The 18,897-nt window shown below is 47.3% G+C and overlaps 1 protein-coding gene across 3 annotated transcripts; it reads right to left on the bottom strand.

The window, feature by feature from the left end:
* Position 1: 1 nt before the first annotated feature.
* LOC8024334 (ribonucleases P/MRP protein subunit POP1) lies at positions 2 to 18,824 on the bottom strand. Of its 3 annotated transcripts, none has more exons than XM_040498928.2 (11): positions 18,533 to 18,824; positions 18,232 to 18,393; positions 18,059 to 18,146; positions 14,365 to 14,546; positions 12,466 to 12,696; positions 11,636 to 11,723; positions 10,050 to 11,138; positions 8,650 to 8,820; positions 7,823 to 7,903; positions 3,567 to 3,786; positions 2 to 992 (listed from the first exon to the last, which is right to left on the bottom strand). In XM_040498928.2, exons 2-11 carry the CDS (start codon positions 18,349 to 18,351, stop codon positions 218 to 220), a joined length of 3,045 nt encoding a protein of 1,014 aa, XP_040354862.2. In that variant the 5' UTR covers positions 18,352 to 18,393; positions 18,533 to 18,824; the 3' UTR covers positions 2 to 217. The 3 variants fall into 3 exon arrangements, with proteins under 3 accessions (XP_040354862.2, XP_042142551.1, XP_042142552.1); XM_042286617.1 differs by having other exon boundaries at positions 18,232 to 18,449; positions 18,533 to 18,678; XM_042286618.1 differs by having other exon boundaries at positions 18,565 to 18,666.
* Positions 18,825 to 18,897: the final 73 nt, after the last annotated feature.

The following is an 18,897-nucleotide window of genomic DNA, read 5'->3' as shown; positions in this document are numbered from 1 at the left end:
GTCGTCGACAGCCTGTTTTACTTCTCTTTTCTGTAGAGCTGTACACTTATACGATACAAAGAAAAAACATTCCACCTGTTGCCCCCTAGATCTGCCATGAAGGCTATACGAGCAAGCGTAGCACTATTTGAAGGTGGCCACGCTTCGGACGCCAGAGTTTTTGCTCGTAGCCTTGCGCTCGGCAAGAGGAAGCAGATTGTAGCCGCCGCCATCTTTGCTAGCAGTCCGTCAACACCCACAAGCTGGCAAACCTGTACTGCACCGAATGTTGGTGCCGCAACAGAACCAGCGGCTTCGTTCCGCGCCTCGCGGACTCTTCCACGAACTCCAGGAGTCCGAGCACAGAGACGTACCCGACGCCCCTCCCCGCGGCCTCCGAGAAACAGTAGTCCCCGCCGACCATGCAGCCAATCAGCCGCCTCGAACAGCAGTTCACGACGTCCCCTGCCGCGGGTCTTGCCAGCAACTCCTCGACGGTCGGCCTCGCAACCTTCTTTTTTCGTTTGGCGCCTTTTTTCTCCGCGCCTTTCCGCTTCCGCGGCACCTTGTGCAAGCTTTCACACGGCCCTGTCGAACCGTCGGAAGGTGACCCGGTCGAGAGGTCGTCTGCTTTCGGGATGCAGATGGAGTCGAACCGATTCGGAACGCCCTTCGAACGGCACGAGACCCAAACGCACGCAAGCGCCCGCGAGAGGTCGACGCCGGTTTCGGTGGCGGCCGAACGAATCCCGCGAATCGCTTCGAGCGTCGGGGCGTGGCCGTGCGGCCTCTTCCTCTCCTTGTTTTCCTCAGTCAAGAGGGCGGCCAGCCTCCGCGTGACCTTGCGGCTCCTGAGCACAAAGAACGGTCTCTCCTTTCCCGTGCCTTGCCCGTCGCCTGAGTGAGCCGCGTTGACGGCTGCCGCCCACTGATGGACGAGCTCCTTCCATGGAAAGAAGAAAGGGCAAGGGACACCAAGTTTCTGGAATGAGGGCCGCTTGTCTGGGGGGTACCTGGTGCCAGGGAGAGAGACAAACCTATGGAAACACGCCACTACGTCCGCTACTTCAAGTTTCTCGTCAACCCTTTATTGACGAGATTTTACAAAAATTGCTTAAAGGAGCTGTGCAACGATTTTAACGTTGAAAGAATTGGCATCTTCTACTTTGGACGTTGTTCATCTTGTCACAAGGGACAGAAAACACACCTTCCTTCGAAATGTTTCAATTCCGCCGTGTAATTGTGAGGCAAAAATTAAAATATCCCTTGACCTGCACCCGCGAGCGGCGGCCATGAGAAACGCATGGCATGGTGTCAATGGGGTGCCTTGTAGAAAGATAGCAAGTTGTGCGAATACCTGCTTGATAAAAGACAACTTCTATAAATCTTGTTGTTCCAACATAAATATAAATGTGTTCAAAACCTGGTATCATCAACAAAACTTTTATTACACGGAGTTTTAGTGGCGCCATCTATCCTAGGTCCACCAAACCGTCTGCTCTATCTGACCGCGAAGAGCCGCCAGAAGCCGGAGGGAGACAGCGCCGGACGGGGATGGCCGGACCCGGATGAGACTTTCCTCCTTTCACCACGCTGCGCCCGCCAGCACGTGGTCACGCGGTCGCGAGCGGATGAGTTCTCGCTGCTCACTGATGGCTCTAGAGAGAGAGAGCTCCACCGGAACCCCGCACAACCCCCATTGACGTCACAGCGCGCGCGACTCGGAAGATGGTGAAGGAGTTGTGAGGTGCCGAAAACCTCAATCTTTGTCCATTTTTAATATAAAAACTAGGACATGCAGGCAAAAGCGGTTTTTGTTCTTTACTTCAGAAAGGTCGAGACACCAACTCCCAAATTATTTAAGCAAAGCACTGAAACTGTTGCACAGCTCCTTTGAAACATTTATTTTTCAAAGATGTTTATGTTTAACCAGATGAAATAAAAAAAGAGCAGAAATAAAAATGAATCGTAAGGCAAACTTGCAAGTTATAGCTTTGTTGCCAGTGGGCAACACCAGGCAAAAGTCTGAAGGTCACTCCCTTGCGTAACCTCTATGAATCACTATGAACGTCAATAACATCTGCGCATACGACAGACTCAAGTAAGACGGTCACCTATCGTAAAATATTAGCGGCAAGAGAGAAACACTTATCTATATTTTTCTTGCCAAACTCCTTTTTTCTCGTCAACTATTGGCATATATCTTTTCACTAGATGGCACTGTAGTTTTGATCTTCAATAGAGCCGTTTATACTGACAGAGTTTGGCCAATGGGTGGAGCTCATTGCCCGCTAAAACAAGCAGATTTTGCGATCACACAAAATGGCGTTACTTGTTTGTCTTGTTTATTCCTGAGAAGTCGCATAGAGTTCCTAGAAATCGAAGCCACAAAATGGCAAACGGAAGTAGTCATCCCCCGGTTGTCAGATTATGCTGCTGTGCTTGCCCAGGCTGTCAAAATCTCCTTAAGAGTGCCAAACTCTCTTAGCAGGGTGGCCAGATGCGGCCGAGTGAACAAGCAGATAGTCGTCCCCAACCAAGCCCAAAAAAAAGCGGTGTGACCTTCGTGAAGAAGCCCAAAACAAGCGGAAGTTCAATAAATGTACACATTCTTGAAAATAGTTTATTAACAATAAAATGAGAAAGAGAACTTGCTCAAATACGAAGGTGAATACTCAGCGTGACATGCCACTATCCACAGAGCGGATAGTGGCATGGCACGCTGAGTAACAAGCCAGCTTGAGCTCCAGTTCTGGTATCGTTCTTGGAGGCGACAACTAGGTGAAGCCCATGGTAGTCAAACATGCACAGGAAAGTGGCCGAGAGTTCCTCACGTGTTTTTCTGTTGCCATGTGCCGAACGAGGTCGGCATGATGAGCGCAGATCTCGCACTTGCACACTGCTTTTTTATTGTCTCCTGTGACTGGTTTTAGCCAGTCCTTAAGCTGTGTTTCCTTTTCCCACTCTTTACAATATCGTTTGCCATACTTCAACCACTTCGAAGCCATTTTGCGCAAAATACAACGATGGCAACTAGACACGACGACCGTAACTGCCGACTGGCAAGAGGGGCAAGGTGCCAAAACATTTGTGAATGGATAGTAATAGTTTTGTACTTTGTGACGGACGGTAGCTTGCACCACCTAACCGCTGCGCCAAACGGTCATGCTGTTTTTCGCGTTTTTGACGACAAATGCACTGTCAGTGAGCACGATGAGCACTAAAATAATAATATTTCCAGGAAAGACGCGAATAAGCCCAAAAACGCGACAAGCGACTGGAAAAATCTACCAGCGACTCAGTGAAAAAAGAAGCCCAAATCCGCTTATAATAAGCAGAACTGGCCACCCTGTCTCTTAGTATAAATAGCTCTGGATCTTCATGACTTGCCAGACTAAATTACAAAAAACGTAACAAAACTGAAATGATGTGGTTTGTTGCTTGTAGGCAACACTCGTCAACAAAGGGTTAACATTCCCCCTGGAAAGGGGTGGTGTAAGGAATTGTCAAGTATGCACAAGCGGATCTGTGCGGTCCGTAAAGAGGGCGAGCACGCCATCAGGTCAATGCCGTAAGAGGCCCCTCACCTGAGGTGCTTGGCCATGAGCTCGCGTCTGTTCGCTTCTTCGTACTCCTGGGTAGCCCTCGTGTCCGGGTGGTCGAACGGGAAGCAGGGGTAGCCCGTCTCCAAGGAGAGGCTACGCAGCTCCCGCAGGCCGGCCGCCCGTGCTCCCCGGTAGACCAGCGCTATCCAGAACGGCCTCGCCCAGTGAGAAGGCAGCACGACGTCCCAGCCGCTGCCGAAGCCTGCAAAGCAGCCGACAAAAGTTGCACAGCTCCTACTCACTCTTCCTCTTATTTACTACGTTCCGAATGCACCAGAGAACCCTTTTACAGCGAAGCTGTCATGTGCTAGGATCTAGAAAAAGGTGTGTCCACGGATGTTAAAAGAAAAGCTCTCATTTAAAAGGCGCTCCTTCGTTCCGATTGGTCGTGGCAAGTATAAATAAAAAGAGGGGGCAACCCGCGTGGGTCAGCCTTCCTTGGCATTATTAGATAGCGAGGTCCTGATCACTTGTTATCATCTACGGTCACCTACTTTTCTCAGCTAAGAGTGCACTGAGACGAGGCTGAGGGCAGAACGCACCAATCTTACCTTCTTTTCTTTCGCTTCCACAATGCTGATAAAGAGACTTGGGCTCAGTCGGAAAAAACTGTCCTCGAGGTGTGCCTCGAAAAATTGGGTCTGGAGCTTGCCCATAAGTGACCATAAGGCAATGATCACTTTAGCCACTAAGAATTAAATAAAGACAATTAAACAATGAAGTAGTGTACGTGTCTTCATTGCAATCATGTGTAAATCGTATAGATGTCGTATAGTTGTCATAAAGATAACAGCTTCGCTGGTCCTCCATCTTCACCTAAAGTGGATGGCTCTACAATTTTTTATAACAAAGAACGATACGACTATATCGGGGAAATTGACGAAAGTTTTGAATGGCCGGAAAAAAGTGATTTTGTTTATATGAAAAGTTGGAAATTTTAGGGGAACAATCGAAAGGTTGGCACCAGTGAACACATTCGTTTTCTGAGCATTATGCTTCAACAGCGGTACCGGCATGTGCACCAGGACTGCCTGCACCGAGGAAGAAAGACGCTGCGACCCAACAAAAAATGCGAGTCGACCTTCAGCTACCTCGGCAGATGCACTGCAGAAACGCTTTGTCCGCGAACCAAACGCTTCGTCGACGCAGCCTTCAGAAAAAAATTAGAGTGACTGACGTGAATGCGATCACGGTTGTCATTCTTCACGTATATTTCGTCACTAGGCCACTCGCACTTGCTAATACACACCCCAGTAGTTTGCGCTAGAACTGAACTACCGTAAAATACCAAGCAAGCACCAGACCTGCCAACCGTACGTTCCATAAGTTGAAAACAAAACCATTTCAAGATGCAATAATATGGTATGAAGTAATGTCTAATACTGACCACAGTTACCATTATTAGAAAATACAAATATTCCAAGTCCTTCTTTAGCAAACAAAAAATATTCCAATACTCAACGCAGTACAATTCTACTATAGCTGAAAAAAGTAAAGGTGCAAAATATTGAAAACTTCACGATACCACCTACACCATCCCTGCTCACACATACGCGCTTAATTAACCCATACCAGAACATCCATGACAGATTAAAAAAAAGAAAACCTTGTTTAGGAGTTTAATAAAAATAAGAAGTGACTGACAAAACTAGCAAGTAATGCCATAAAATGAAAGGTTTCCCTCACAAGTCAATTGTTTGGATGCGTTCTAGCACAACGGTTAAGAATTTGCTTGGCTCAGCAGGACGTCCCCACTGTTCTCCTCGTCCTCCTGCCGGCTTGCTGTTTGTGTGCAAGTACCTGTATTAGTAATGAATACAGGCGCTTTCGCATTCATTTGTGTTGTAAACATAACATATAAAAGCGATAATTGGTTGCCTCGGCTATCTGCAGACTTTCTTGTAAATGATGTTTGTGGCGTACGTCATTTTCAACAAAGTCTACAGATGATTGAGGCAACCAATTACCGATTTCATATGTTACGTTTACGACACGAATGAAAAGCGTGAAAGCGGTCTCAGCAAAATCACACACACCAAACACGAAAAAAGGAAAGAAAATATTATGCTAAATATTCGTTTAATTTTGTAGAGTAGTTACCGCTTTCCCCGGAGATTAGATGATAGGTGAGCACATGCCACCAGGCGCTTAGGTATGTTTATATAGTTCGCCTGCACATTCACAGTCTTTTCATTAATTTCATTAATGATACACATCGCACACATGGCAACTCGTGCGTGCAATAAGTACGCCAGAATTCGCTGTGAACTCTTCTGTCATGGGTAACGGCAGTAGAATGCGGACGCAGCACATTCGCACTTCACAGTGCGATATACACCCAAGAACCCGGCAGCTAAAAACTCGGGTGTCACGGGAACCGATATTGCGTGCAAAAATAAGACAAAAAAAAAAAAAAGCGGTAGCGAGTTAGGAATTTGCATGTCATGGGAACGGATACCCCACATATTGTGGATGTTGCAGATTCGTGTATCACGTTACTTGCAATAAGCACGAGGGAACCCGCGACAAACACGCTTGTCACGCATCGATACCGCAAATCACGCAGTAGATGTGATAAAAAAAAACGGGATGGGTTATTTCTCGGGGGCAGGTATTCGTACAAAACTTTACGGTATACGCGATGTAATACGTGTGTAGTATTTCGAATACACGCGGCCATGCACAATGCCACCGTGCAAAAAAAAAAAGAAAAAAGAAAAATGTAAGTAAGAGACGAAACCATGTTTCAAGGCATCGTTTTGTCGTTTGTCGAAGTACTGATGAGTACTCTGACAAAGCGACCTATGCATGTCCCATTTCCGGAGACCAGAGTTACACGCCGTTGAAACCACCACTATATCAGTAAGGTGGTTTCATAACAATACAGACTTTATCAAACTGTTCCCATGTTCTGCGTACTGCACATACCGGAGCCTTTGAAGCAAGTTTTTAAGCGCGGTCACGGTATCACTCGAGCGCGCACTTAAAAGCATACTTCAAAGGCTTCGGTAGTGTGTGGTACTCGGAACACGGTGACGGTTTGCTAAAAGTCCCTATCGGTTCAGAATTTCCTAAATGAACACGACACAATAAACTACTGGGGCCAATACAGAAAAGTATACTCCAATAAATATAGCTGAAACAAAAATCTTTTTCGGCTAGTTTTGGCGCAACATGTGCGCTTGGGAGTAGAACGGCGCAGCGAAAGTGGATTGACACACAATGGCGCAATTGGGAAAACGCAACGCTTCCACCCCTGAAGATAGTAGATGCCTCGTAAGGTGTGTGGCATTAGGAAAGCAATGCAATACCTTGCAGGGCTCCCGAACTGGTTGGATTTTGGAATGCACGAAATGCTCAACTGCAAATTATCCACCTCGAAGCTGTCCCGGGAAGTTGCCAGCTTGACACGCCAAAACATTGCTCTCCAAAACAACCGACGTTGCAAATGCTGGTTTCTATTTTAACGATTTACATCGCCGTGTCCTCAAAACCAAACCGAGAAAACGTGCTTGGCAATTTCTGAAGGGTTTTTTCCCTGCATTTAGTTAACTAAAGAAAGAAAATCCTAAAGACGGTGTTTTCTTTTCCGTTTTTTTTTCCAGGCTAAGACATCTCTAGGTAGCCGTAACAAACGCGTCGGTACGGTGAAGCAATGTTGAGGCACGCTTGTTCTATAATACTGGAACCGGCATTTGAAGTACCGATGAGGGAGTTTTTTCCTGTAAACGTCAAGAACCCTTAGGCCGCAATTGTGCACTTAGTACGTCGTACGAGACAGTCTGTGCAGACCGTCTTGTACGACGGTCTGGGCAGACACCGTCCGAGGCGCGTTTCTTCCATGTACGACGGTCCCATGACATTGGTCGTACAGAAACTGTCTGCAGACATGTTCCAAGCATACATACGTATAGTGGAATCTCGTTAATTCAAACTCTCTAAATTCAAACGCGCGCAAAATTCAAACTAACATGCAGGTCTCATTCTATGTGTTTCTAGGAAGGAAGCTGCCGACAATTCAAACTTTGCATTATTCAAACAAAGTTTGGTCCCCATCGGGATCAAATTTAACGAGATTCCACTGTATGAAGCAAAAATGCTTCGAACGTGCTCTAGGCTTGCCCGCAGATATTTCCGTCGTTGTGCCTGCAGCGAACACGGCGTCTTTTGTACACAATCGGCACAACCGCAGCTTTAGGGACGAGACTAGAAGGGTCCTCGTCGACATCACGACGTACCCAGATTGCTCCTCGAGCCTTCTTTCCTCACCAGCAGGATGGGGATCCTGGATTCCTCCTCTCCAATGTCAAGAGGTGCACCTGCGCCCGAGTTGTCCCGGTTAGCCGCACCGTTCGCCAAGACGCCAGCTGCGCAATGACGTCTACTCTCACGAGAGACGCCTCTACACTCCGTTGCACCTAGCAAAGGACCGCAAGCAGACGCTACGAGCCGTCCCGGATAGCCGGTCGCGGGGAACGCGTCGTGCCCCGCAGGGCTTCGAGCGGCAATGTCAACCCCCTTCCAAAGGTCGCATGAGACTCCCACAACGTTGTATGCAGAGCGCAAGTTCGTCTGCTTTTTTTTTAGAGGGTTGTGACAACGTCAGAATGCCGAGCTTCGATTGGTTGCTTGGAAGGATAGTGGGTAGACCTCAAAGCAAGCTGCCCTGAGGTCTACCCACCATCCTTCAATCAGAACCGATTGAAGCATGACGTTCCGACGTCACCACAACCCCTGCAAAAGAAGCAGACGAACTTGCCCTCCGCATTGGCCCCAATGGCTTCGCGTCTTCTGCGGTCCATTGCAAGGTGAAACGAAGTATGTAGTTGCCGACGAAATGAGAAACGCAGGGCGTGTCTTTTGAATGCCCGGCCCCCACCACCAGCGCCGTGCCTTCTGCCGTCGCTTTGGCCGCGTGCGCACGCTAAGGGTGCACGAGACGTCGAAGCGTCGTCGGAAGTGGGAAGCTCGCGATGGAGGCGGGACAACGGAAGCTCCTCCCCGCCATGCTCATCTTGTCGGTGACCACCGGAGCGAGGTAGGCGGGGCGACTGCGTTCACTTGCCGGGGATCGGGTTCCGAGATCGGAGCTGGTTGAGTTTCCACTCCGGCATCTTGTTGAGGGACGCCTCGTCCCTGGAGGCCGGGTCCCAGATCGCCGAGTCGCTTGCGGATGCGGGAGGGGGACTCGCAACGCCGACGTGGCCGCTCTTGCGTACGTCGACGACGGGACCGCCTGAAACGGTGCGGCAGGGGGGTAAAGGAGGAAGCGGGATGCGACAAATCGCGAGCGCTGACGACGGCCCCGAGAGAAGGAACGAGAAAGAGAGCGACAGAAGAGTGGAGTAAGAAAGCAGACAACAGGTTAAGCGAGTGTTTTGCCGCAACGAGTTGAAGTTGTTTGGGCGCTTGTCGAATTTGCCTATTTTCGTACAATGCACGACGTCGGTGTTTTTGTGCAAAATTGAGCTAGAAAGATGCAACCGTAAAATCTTGAGCAAGCGCCCACTAAACGTTTGGAGATAATTGTGTAAAACTGGGGAATGGGCGCTCCTCAGTTCAACAATGTGTAAAGATATGTCCTCAGGGTATTCTCCGAATGTTACAAAATTGAGGGGAGGGTGCTTACTGTGGAATGGGCATGCACTCGGTATTTTATGGTAGACGCAGACCTTTTAAGTGATGCTTTCCCGAATTTTTGTGCATATCAAATGATCGCCAGCAATAAGGTCGCATCGGGACCGACGATGTCCGAGTCTATGCCCCACCATACCGCAGCGGCCGAAATGCATGCAACCTTTCTTTCCGGAAATCATTACGTTAGCTCTGTAGTATGGTCCTGTTCTGTTGGTACGTCCACTGAGGGCTAACACAGTTATCACATAAAATCCCCGGGTTTTCTCGGGTTGTTTTAGTTGGATATTAGAGATGTTTGAATATCTAATTTTAGACTCTGAATCCAACATAAACAATACAATTTGACTGCAAATCAAATTGGAATGTTCCGAATACTAATATGCTATATTTAATAAAAATTGAGCATGGACGCTTAAAACGAAAGTGCAACTTGTATTTTTCCTAGAAAGCATACCCAAAAAAAGGAACTGTTACTACACAAAGATTTCACGTAACTGTATTAAGAAGCAAAAGACCTCGATGAGACGAACACAGTAAGCCATAATGTAATGTGGCAAGGGAAGCAACGGCTACTTCATTTATTTGAGTTCCAGCCTGAGATTTTCATCAGAAGCACTGTCTTCTAAAATGAGGGGTCAAACTATAATTATAACCGAAAACCGATATGCTCAAACACGTCAGCCGCTTCTCCTAACACACCGATGCAAAGCAGTGAAGCTTCATGCATGCATGCCGGTGCAAAGCAGTGGACTATGAGAAATCAGAAAATTCTGAAGACATTCTCAAACAAGGGAAAAAACCTCCACAAAAAAAACACCGAGGTCTCACCGTCCCCCGTCACCTTGGTCTTCCGGTCGGGCAGCAGGACGCGGGGATCGCGCACCGTCTGCCCCAAGATGCAGCCACGAGGAAGCAGGACGTCCGTCTGTAAGCCACCTTGCCTCACCGTTTCCCAGGTCGCGTCCCGATCACTCTTACTCACAGCGGCGTCTTCACCTTTTGACAAATTCGCCCATCTGCTGCTACCTTCAGCAGACGACACAGGCACCAGCGCATCAAACACGACTGCAGTGGCAAGCGGACCCGTAAGCGAGAACCGTACCAGGTTGTCCTTAAGAAGTGCCATCGACACACCTTCGTTCGTGTAGACGGGGACGCGCTCGAAGCTCTTCTTTGCCATTTCTTCAGACACCTCCTTTTCTTTCGCCTCCGCCCTCTGTTTTTGCCTTCGCTTTTTTGCCTTCACCGCCTTGCAGACGACTTCTTCTCCCGCCTGCAACCCTTCGCTTGACCCTGTTTCGTCCCTTGTTTTTGGTGGGATCCCATCGTCACTATGACCTGAACTTTCTGGTTTCGAGGCTACCACAGTTTCTTGAGGCTTGGGCTTGCACTTTTCTTTTTTTGCTGCGACGTGTTTGCTACTTCCACCCGCAACCGAGGTTCCGTCTGATACGGTTCTGTCTGCTTCCGTTTCGCAGCCCGAGTTGACTTTCCGCAGCTCGAAGATCTCCGTCAGCTCCTTACAGACCTCGTCGTGAATCGAAGGGTGAACCCAAAGCCAGAGCTGACGATTCTCCTTGGGTTGGCTTTCGTCTCGACTTCTGTCTTGGCTTTTGATTTGGCTATCAAGCCCTAATCCAGCTTGATCTCCTTTTTGGCTTCTACACTTGCTTGGTGTGGCTTGTTTTAGAAGTTGACCTCTAGCTTTACCACTGGGCTTACTATCGACTTGCTTCACGGCTTGGCGGTCCGACTGGCTCTCAGAATGGCTTTCAGATTGGCATTTGCTGGGCTGGAGGGGGCGCCACATGAACCTTACAGGACCAATGGCTCCGTAAGGGTACATGCCCCGGTGGTAGAGCACAGTCGACCCTTCCTGGGTACCCGAAACATACAGCTTAGCCTTGAAGGTCAGTCCTAGAAAAAGGGGGGGGACATTCGTCTAGTACTGCATCATTCGTAATCGGAACACTTAATATTTCACATCAGAAGCTAAAATGACTTTGCTTTTTGGTGGAAGAATAGACTTCTAGGATACACTTATATCCGTGGCACATGCATTGCTTGTCCTGTCAGCCAACAGTGCGTAAGCGCTACGAAATGTTTCTTGGGGAGAGTGATGGCATCCAGCCCACCAACTTCATTTAGTTGCGGCTCTACTATGCCATGCCAAAGAAAAGTGCCTATTTTTGAACCTGATGAGCTCTGTGCCAACAAAGATGCTCTTCAAAGTCATATGCAGACTATGAGTTGTGAGGATATTTCTTGCAGATGTATTCACACTACCGATATTGCAGAAACTCGTAAGCCTCATAAAAGAATTAGGCGCCTTGTCCAGAAAACAAAAATCGAAGAAGGGTGGGTATGCCTCAACTCTGTCGACAACCCGAAGAAAGAAACGGAAATGGACATACCTGCATCCGAGCTTGTGATAAGCGACAGCTTCTCCAAGAGGTGTTCGACCTCCCCAATGAGCTCTATACAGTTGTAGTAGGACAAGTCCTACAAGGTGCAAATGAAGAGCAAGAGGTGAACAGGATGAAGCAGAGTCACTTCAATCCACACATTAAAACTTGTATCACTCCCACTAAAGTAATTATAATTCTGCATATCAATTAGAGTCACAAGTCTTTTTAACACAACAATACAACCAAATGTATTTCTACAATCCGATTTTAGAATTACAATCAAAACTACTGACTGAAATTAATCAAGGTTGATCAATTGAGTCAACTAACTAATCAATTAATCCAGAGTGATAAAAAGTAAACCAACAAAGTAATTAAGATTGACTAATTAGGCCAACCAAATAATCTATTTGGTGAATAAATATATTAATTATGACAATATTAGGGAGTCAATTGATTCTTTGATAAATGAATCACCAGATCTTCCGGACTAGAGTCTACACACATAGTGTGCTCCACAGGGACAAATTTAATTTCAAAACAAAAAAGATTCCGCTGAGATAGTCCACGCCTGGTGTCTAGCCGACACAAACCTAATTCTCACGCACGGCATACCTTGACAAATGTTATTAGCTCATCAAAAAGATCACATCACGCATAAATCATTGTTAGCACACTCAGTCATTCACACAATTTGTCGCATCTCGTCAAAGCGAGCGATCTAGGTTAAAAAACAAAACAATCCTCGCACGGTCCGCACCAAGCGAAATTTCAACTTTCAATCTCGTACGGTTTCCGGACCACAGTCGAAAAATACAGCAATAATCGGCACTCACGTGGAGCAGGACGTGGCGTGCGCTGCCGCGGTATGCCGCCCGGATGCCCTTGTCGCACGGGTGGAGGGGCACCCGGTAGCCCCACAGGTCGGCCATCTTGAAGCGCTTGGCGTGCCACACGTGCGTCTCCAGCCACACGTAGCGCCGCTGGCGGCGTGCGTACTCGGCTAGCAGGTTGCGCGGACGCCGGCGGTGCTTGCGACTCGGCCGCTTCCGCTTGGGAGGGTCTGGCTGCAACCCGCGGCAAGACGTGTCGCATTAAGGTATCCCGTCCGGAACGCGTCTCAGACTGGTGCGTTTACTGCGTCCTCGAAAGTGGTCCCTAGATGTCCGCCTTGAAGACGTCGTACAATCGTCGCGTTATAGCTGGCCGCAATCTCGGCGGTGTCGCAGCGGCGGTGGTGGATGTGTCGGACGCCTGTTTTGTAACAAATCGTTCTTTTGTGCTCTTTTTTTTTTTTCCCGGAACTTCTACACCCAACCGCCGGGACCGCGACATCCGACAACGTGACACTCCAGGTTCTGCGACATCGCTTGTTGCCCCGCTTAAGGAACGCTCTCGATACAAAGGCGGAATGGGACGCCGAACGCACCAAGCCAGAGACGCGCTCCAGGAGCCATAATTAAAAGTACCGTGAAACGAATGCTTTCGCTTTTGCAAGCGGCAGTGCTCGAAATGAAAACACTCCGTGTTCCTAAGGCTGCTGGCAAACAAAACTACATGTCGGTGAAGTATGTCCGCTAAGTGAGGTAACGGGTAGCAGAATATTTGTCGGCCGAACGTATTTGTTCGTATCAAAGCTGGCAGGGGTAGGAAATGAGCTACTGCTGCTAGTGTCTATAACGAGAGTTTAAGGTTAGAGGGCAACTCTGGTCAAAAAGGAAACCAAAATAAATGACCGGTATCGCTTTAGTGGCACGAATTATGATCACAGCCAAAATATTACATCACAGTGAAGCCGCATGTTCCACTAAAACCGATTTTAAAGGTGCGACCGGCTGCTCTTTAGCGGAGAGCAAACGGGTTACTTTTTAGTCGACGAACCGCTGGTGCAGCACCCCTGCGACATCACATCACGGTAAAGCTGTGGCTCATTGGTTGTACTGCGGACCGCAGCACTATGATGACGTCACGTCGCGGCCGCACGACCGATGGTCAGTGTTGCCATCCTTCTAGGAGATGGTTTTGGTTTTGCTGTAGATGCTCGAAACCAAACTTTGAGCCGTGATACTTATAAAACTACACACAATATCGAAAAAAACAAACACTAAAAAATGCCTTGTATCTCAGGGGCACTTCCTCAGCTTGAAACAGTCATAATCCCAAATTCAGAAGTATTGACCGGAATTGCCCTTTAAGTGAAGGATAGAAATGGACAACTGGTGTAACCAGTGCATGAAGGCTAAATTGTATATTTAACAATGCTTTCTTGCTTTGCACATACCATAGTGAGAATGTGACCATTGTCACAAAAGTGCCCACCCACTACTTTTGAAATGTTTAAATATAACAAGTAAAGTACATGCTAACCCGGGGTTCTGAGCTCACCTAGCTAACCACGATGCTCCACCACATCAGCTTCTTCTCTGAGCATGCTGATGCAAACCAGAGAAGCCTGACGTACGCACACTGGTGCAAAGCAGTGAAGCCTATCCGATCACGTTTCTTCTGCTTCTTTTGCTCTCAAACCTAACGAGTGCTCATCCCCCGTTTTCAAGATTATCTTAAACTCTTGTTTGGGTGCTAGCTCATCATTTTACAGTACTGCCAAGTAAGGACCGAGTGAATTAATATCTGCCTTCTTTGACACAGGCTATGACATATCATGTCATAGCCTGTGTTCACTCTTTTTTGGCAAATAAAGATTACGATCAAGACATGCAAAAGAACCGGCTCACCTCATTGGCTAGCTTGTCCTTGAGGCGCTTGGGGAGGCGGCGCTTGTCGTGGCTCACCGCCCGCCGCCGCATGTGGCGCGGCACTTGCTGCAAGGTGAGCTTGGGGTGCTTGCGTGCCACATCCTGAACCAGGGACTCTATCTCGTCTGCTCGGCTGCCCAGCAGACGGATCAGCTGCACTTCTGCAAGCCAATGATGATGATGATGAAGGTCTTAAAGGAGCTGAGAAACGATTTTAACGTCGAAAGAGTTGGCATCTTCTACTTTTGACATTGTTCACCGTCTCACCAAGGAAAGAAAGCACACCTCCTTCCTTTGAAATGTTTCGATTCCGCCGCGGAATCGCGAGGCAAAAAATTAAAATATTCCCCGACCTGCAGCCGCGAGCGGCAGCCGTGAGAAACGCGCGACGTGACGTTAATGGGGGTCTTGTAGAAAGATAGCAAGTTGTGCAAATATCTGCTAGATAAAAGGTAACTTTTCTATCTATTCTACTTTTCTATTTTTATACCAACAGTCCTTATTAAATCCGACGGGAACCACCCCTGGTTTGATAAGACACTAAAAATACTACGAAACAAAAAGAAACGTATGTATCGCAAAGCTAAGCGCACTGGTCACGTTCAAGCCTGGGACACACACAGTCAACTTTCAAAGGAATATGCAAAAAATATTAAACGGGCCAAGGAAAAGTTTTTATCTTCCGACATGCCTTTCATTCTTCGTTCTAACCCAACCCGATTCTGGCAACTCCTGTCACCTAAATATCACTCCCAATCTTTGTCGTTGACAGACAGCAATAAAGATTCCATCGTTGAGAACGAAAGCGCGACAGCCTTAAACGACTTTTTCATTTCTATTTTCACGGACGGAGGCCTTGGCGAAGTAGCATCTCCCTGTTCATTGTCTAGTGCCATCATGCCACCTATTGTCATTTCATCTACTGGAATAAGTACCTTAATTGACAAACTAAAACTATCATCATCTGCTGGCATGGATAACATCAGCACCAAAATCCTTAAAAGCACCAATATTGTTTCAAGTGAGTATCTATCACTAATTTTCTCCCAATCACTCTCAGATCGCCAAAGCCCAAAAGACTGGAAAATTGGAAAAATCATCCCCGTCCATAAAAGTGGTGATCGATCACTTGTATCTAATTATCGCCCCATTTCTTTAACAAGCGTTCCCTCTAAACTATTAGAGCATATAATCAGCTCGAACATAATAAGTCACCTTAACTCGATTAATTTTTTCTACCCACTCCAGCACGGTTTCCGTAAAGGTCTCTCGTGTGAAACCCAACTTGCAGAGTTTACTCATGACCTACTTGTTAACATGAATAATAATTACCAAACAGATGTAATATTTCTCGACTTCGCGAAGGCCTTCGACCGTGTTCCGCATCGTCATCTACTCACCAAGCTTTCAGTTCTTGGTATTGATTCGACCATCATCGCTTGGATTCAGGATTTTCTCACCTCAAGAGTTCAGTTCACATTGGCTAATAATCACAAATCACCCCTTGGTAAAGTAGCATCAGGAGTTCCCCAGGGTGCAGGACTCTCCCCACTACTATTCTTAATATACATAAACGACCTTCCTCATGACATCCTTTCGAAAATTAGGCTATTCGCCGATGATTGCGTGATATATCGCCCACTCACAAATGATTCAGATCATCTCATATTGCAGGACGACCTAACACAAATTAATACCTGGTGTGAAGAATGGCTTATGCCTCTGAACCTGGACAAGTGTAAAGTAGTTTCGTTTACCCGGAGAAAATCTACAGATACGTATTTATATTCACTCGGCGGCACCCCAATTAATACTTCAACTTCATATAAGTACTTAGGAGTGAATTTAACCTCAACGCTTTCTTGGGTTCTACATGTCGATAATATTATAGCTGAGGCATCACGCACACTTGGATACCTGAAACGTAATTTAAAGTCCGCGCCCAGTCACCTTAAGAAACTTGCATACATAACATTCGTTCGACCAAAGCTTGAATATGCGTCATCCATCTGGCACCCTTCTCAAGCTTACCTCTCTGATAACCTGGAACGCATACAAACCCGCGCAGCCCGATTCATCGCATCAGCTTATACTCATGACATCAGTGTAACCCAACTTAAAGAAACTCTAGAACTACCCTTACTGTCCAGTCGAAGATTGAACTCTCGGTTATGTTTATTGCATAAGTTCTACTATAACTATCCATACTCCCATACCACCCCTCTTGCTCCTCCAGACCGAGTATCATCACGCCTTAATCACAGTCAATGCATCAAGCGTATTGCAGGCAAAACGCTTGCCTTCAACACTTCCTTTTTCCCTCATGCAATAGCCATCTGGAACTCCCTTCCCGACGACATTGTAGTCATCACTGACCCAATAAGGTTTCGCCAGGAAGTCTCTTTACACAACCACTAACCATTCCCGACTAAACCAGATCAGTACTTTGTGTTTTTTACTATTGTTATTTTGACTCTCTCCTTTTCCTATTTTTGTCGTTTTCAAGTGTCAAAGTGTATTTTAGTTCTCGTCTACTCCCCCCCTTATGTAATGCCCCACCCGGGCCCTTAAGGATAAATAAATGAAATGAAAATCTTGTGGTTCCAACATATATATAAATGCGTCAAAAACCCTGTATCATCGACCAAGCTTCTATTATACGGAGTTTTAGTGGCGCCATCTATCCTAGGTCAGCTCTATCTGATATCGCAAACAGCCACCAGAAGCCGGAGGGGAGGGGGACAGAGCCGGACGGGTATAGCCGAACCCGGATCAGACTTTCCTCCTTTCACCACATTGTTCTCGCTGCGCCCGCCAGCACGTGGTTGCGAGCGGATGAGTTCTCGCTGCTCACTGATGCCTCTAGAGAGAGAGCTTCACCGGAACCCCGCGAAACCCCCATTGACGTCACAGCGCACGTGACTCGAAAGATGGTAAAGGAGTTGAGAGGAACCGAAAACCTCAATCTTTGTCCATTTTTAAAATAAAAACTAGGACATGCAGGCAAAAGTGTTTTTTTTTTGTTCTTTACTTCAGAAAGGTCGAGACATTAACTCTCAAATTATTTAAGCAAAGAACTGAAACTGTGGCACGGCTCCTTTAATGGCGTGATGGCAGCTACAGTCACTGACAGAGTGAGAGCAGCAGGAGTGTGTGTGTTTCGAATACATAGCCTCCAGCATGCGTTTCATGCCCTCCGCTATATTTCGGCTACGCACGCCCACTTGAGGTTCACACTCGAGGAGGTTCGCGCTGGAATTAAGAAAACCGAAGCCCCACCCCCCTGTTATTCTCGCACCGCCAGTGACTAAGTCCATATGGTGCCATTCTGCAAGCCGATTCACAAACGCGCTTTCATGTGTGTGTCGTGTGGAGATCTCGAAAGAGACTGAGCAGAAGGCCGCTCGTGCGGTTGGCAAGTTAGGTCGAGTCTAATGGCCTCTCGCGGGCCGTGCTTTGTTCGTTGTCTGCTAAATTGTTTTCGAGCTGGAAGGTCTTCGAAATATTCATCATGTTACATACATGTGTCCTTTGTAAGCAGATCACTAAGGGCCATGCAGGGGATGTAGCTTTCTTGGTTTATTGCTTCTTGAATCTAGTATATGGACGTTAAAATTTTCAGGACGGCCTTAAAGATAACATATAGCATATCGTTTCTTATTTTATTTTTTACCTCGAGGATACTTGAGGTCCACCAGCATCGGCGAATCTTCCAGTCTCGCTTGCTTCCCAGCGGTCTCCGCTTCGTCTTCGGCGGGCCGCTAGGAGGGTCAAACGAACAAAAATGAGCGTCAGGTTTCCGTGACTCCAACAACGTAAACGCCAGTGGAGATGTCTGTTCCCTACCTTTCGCGAGAGCTTGACACCGGGTAGGCAGTCCCCATTTTGCCGGGTGGCCTCCCCAGACTCGCTCTGTTCCGTCAACGCTCGAGCGCATTTCTTGTAGTACTCTGCCGGGTTCTCCATGCCAGTGCTTCAGCCGCTTCAGCTATTAGCCTTCCAAGTTTGCTGCAGATATGTTAACTTTGTGGAGGAACCGACCCAGTCATGGCTGTCGTTCAAGGCTGGCAAACAGAGTTGAGCGTGTGAATAACGCTTCGTTTGGCAGTTGTCATCCGATGTTAGTTCGACGAAGTCAAATTCTTACCTGATACGAAGTATGAAAGCGATTGGATATACCAATAAGCGCTGCAGACACCATTTCAAACCACGCGGAGCACGCCAACCATACACGTGTTTACACTACGACCACAGCTTTGGTGGGCATGGCATCGCGAGCACGCCACACGCAATGGTTGTGTTCGTTTATTCGGAGTTCGTCGAGTCGTGACGTCAGTAAGGTGGATCCATTTGAGTATTATTTATTTCAACACAGTAATCAGGAACCAAATAATAACACCACAAATACGCTTAACTGGTTTTTCAAAAGCTTTCTGCCCCGATGATAGAACTGCAAGACATTTATAATTATTAAAATTGTTAGCTACAAGTGGATGAATAGTGACATGTTTT

This window comes from Ixodes scapularis, unplaced genomic scaffold (assembly GCF_016920785.2).
Source record: "Ixodes scapularis isolate PalLabHiFi unplaced genomic scaffold, ASM1692078v2 PGA_scaffold8__174_contigs__length_109621045, whole genome shotgun sequence".
NCBI lineage: Eukaryota > Metazoa > Arthropoda > Arachnida > Ixodida > Ixodidae > Ixodes > Ixodes scapularis.
Note: the sequence above shows the minus strand (reverse complement) of the source record. Positions and strands in the feature narration are given on the sequence as shown.